Source organism: Trichinella spiralis (genome assembly GCF_000181795.1).
Source record: "Trichinella spiralis strain ISS 195 chromosome Unknown Scfld6448, whole genome shotgun sequence".
Taxonomy (NCBI): Eukaryota; Metazoa; Nematoda; class Enoplea; order Trichinellida; family Trichinellidae; genus Trichinella; species Trichinella spiralis.
In genome coordinates, this window is record NW_003533387.1 from 3,601 (window position 1) to 5,381 (window position 1,781).

General features: G+C 39.5%; 1 protein-coding gene across 1 annotated transcript; it reads left to right on the forward strand.

The window, feature by feature from the left end:
- Window positions 1-1,263: 1,263 nt before the first annotated feature.
- Tsp_12985 (cytochrome b5) lies at window positions 1,264-1,776 on the forward strand (the record flags this gene model as incomplete). The annotated part of the gene is made up of 1 exon (XM_003366166.1): window positions 1,264-1,776. A coding segment is annotated over exon 1 (513 nt), but the record flags the coding sequence as incomplete, so codon positions are not given.
- Between the last annotated feature and the right edge of the window lie 5 nt (window positions 1,777-1,781).

Genomic DNA, 1,781 nt, shown 5'->3' on the forward strand with positions numbered 1-1,781 from the left:
CTCATACACGTTCACTTGTGTGTACGTGAAAAAAGAAATTCCAAATCCACTTCAACAACACATCGCACACACCCCACCGGTAAGAAATACAACAAAAGCACGTTCGTTGCTACGTTACGTCGCCGCCGACAAATTCAAACGCACCAGTGTCGCATTCGAATACAACGACACGCCCAGTAACGTCTCGTCCAACACTACCACCACCTGGCCGTAATACAGAATGCCGTACTGTTTGCACGGAGAAAAATTCTGACTTGCAGGTACAGTCGGCGTGGTGAACTTTTCATTCTTCCACCGCTGTTGACACAGCCAACTATTTTGCATTCATTTTTTTGTAAAATTTCATTCTTCTGTCGCTTTGGAGCCAAAGTGTCTGCTGGATTTTTGTCGTTCACCGTGTTTTTCAAACGTACTACTCGACAATTCCATTGTTCAATTTCCACCGAAGCCCTGATTACCGGCTCGAAATAGTTCACCAGCTGTTCTCGTTTTAATCATCTCAAGTTCGACCTGTTCTAAGAAATATATGCATTTCAATTGTCCCCTTGTCACGACCAATTTACCTACACCGTTTGTTCAAATTTCCAGTTGATCTCCAGGTAAATGTGAACATCTTTTTCTTTTTCATCAACACACACGCAACTAATCATCGTTTATCACTTTGTTCAACTCAACAACTTAAAAAACACAATTAAATAAAATACGAGATTGCGTCTAAACGTTTACAGTTAGCGTTGTTTAAAACAAGTTCAAGTTCACCAATTTTCACTGCTTTTCTATACCACTTTTACATGTCTACCTGTATTGACGATGACAAATACAAATTTCTAATTAATATTAACCTATTTTTAAAAAAAACTCACACAATACCAAATAATACAACCACTTGCATTTCAACTGCACTTTTTTTATAGCGTGTAAATTTTCAATTTTACATCAACACTTTCAATGTAATGAAAAAACAAATACTAGAGTACTGTAGATATCTTGATCTGCAAGTGCGAATAAACTGGTAATGAAAATGCAAAAAAATGGTTTGCAAAGTTTATACTCGTGCTGAAATGTGTCATTTTAACTATTTTTGGCAGATTTTGTTCTAAAAAATAATTTTCCACAATACAATTCTCTGATGGAATGGGATGGGATAGTTGAAAAAAGAAACCAACATCAGACAATAATTAAACAATACAATGTTCGAATGAGCAAAGATAGAGAAAAATGAAGAGATTGTTTTGATTAAATTGATGTTTTTTACCTTACAGAATGCGAATAATAGCCTTGTTGAAAGAATTTTCAAAAAGCACCCGGCTGTATCGGATTACAAAAACGGCGACAATTGCTCAGTTCCACTCGAGACAAAGCCTGAAGTTGCCTGAAATTTGCTGGCTGCGAGCCAGTGTGTGGATATATCCGTCGGCGGTGTTGACGTTGGGCTCGATCGCTTTTCACACATATGCCAGTGGACAAGAGGAGGAAGACGATTCGTGGCGACCGCCGTTTCGAAAAGATCTGCCGACTTTTCGCGCAGAAGAGGTGAAATTGCACAACGAAAAAGACCGAAAACTTTGGGTAACGTTTCGAGGTGGTGTTTATGATATCACGGAATTTGTCGACGTACATCCGGGCGGCAAGATCATCATGCAAGCGGTCGGAGGTCCATTGAACCACACTGGCAACGGTACAATTTCACAAGCAGAAGACGTATATTCGATGCTCGAGAGATGCGCATTGCAATTTGCATCGATGACGTCGAGACGCATTCACGACTGCAATACAGTTGC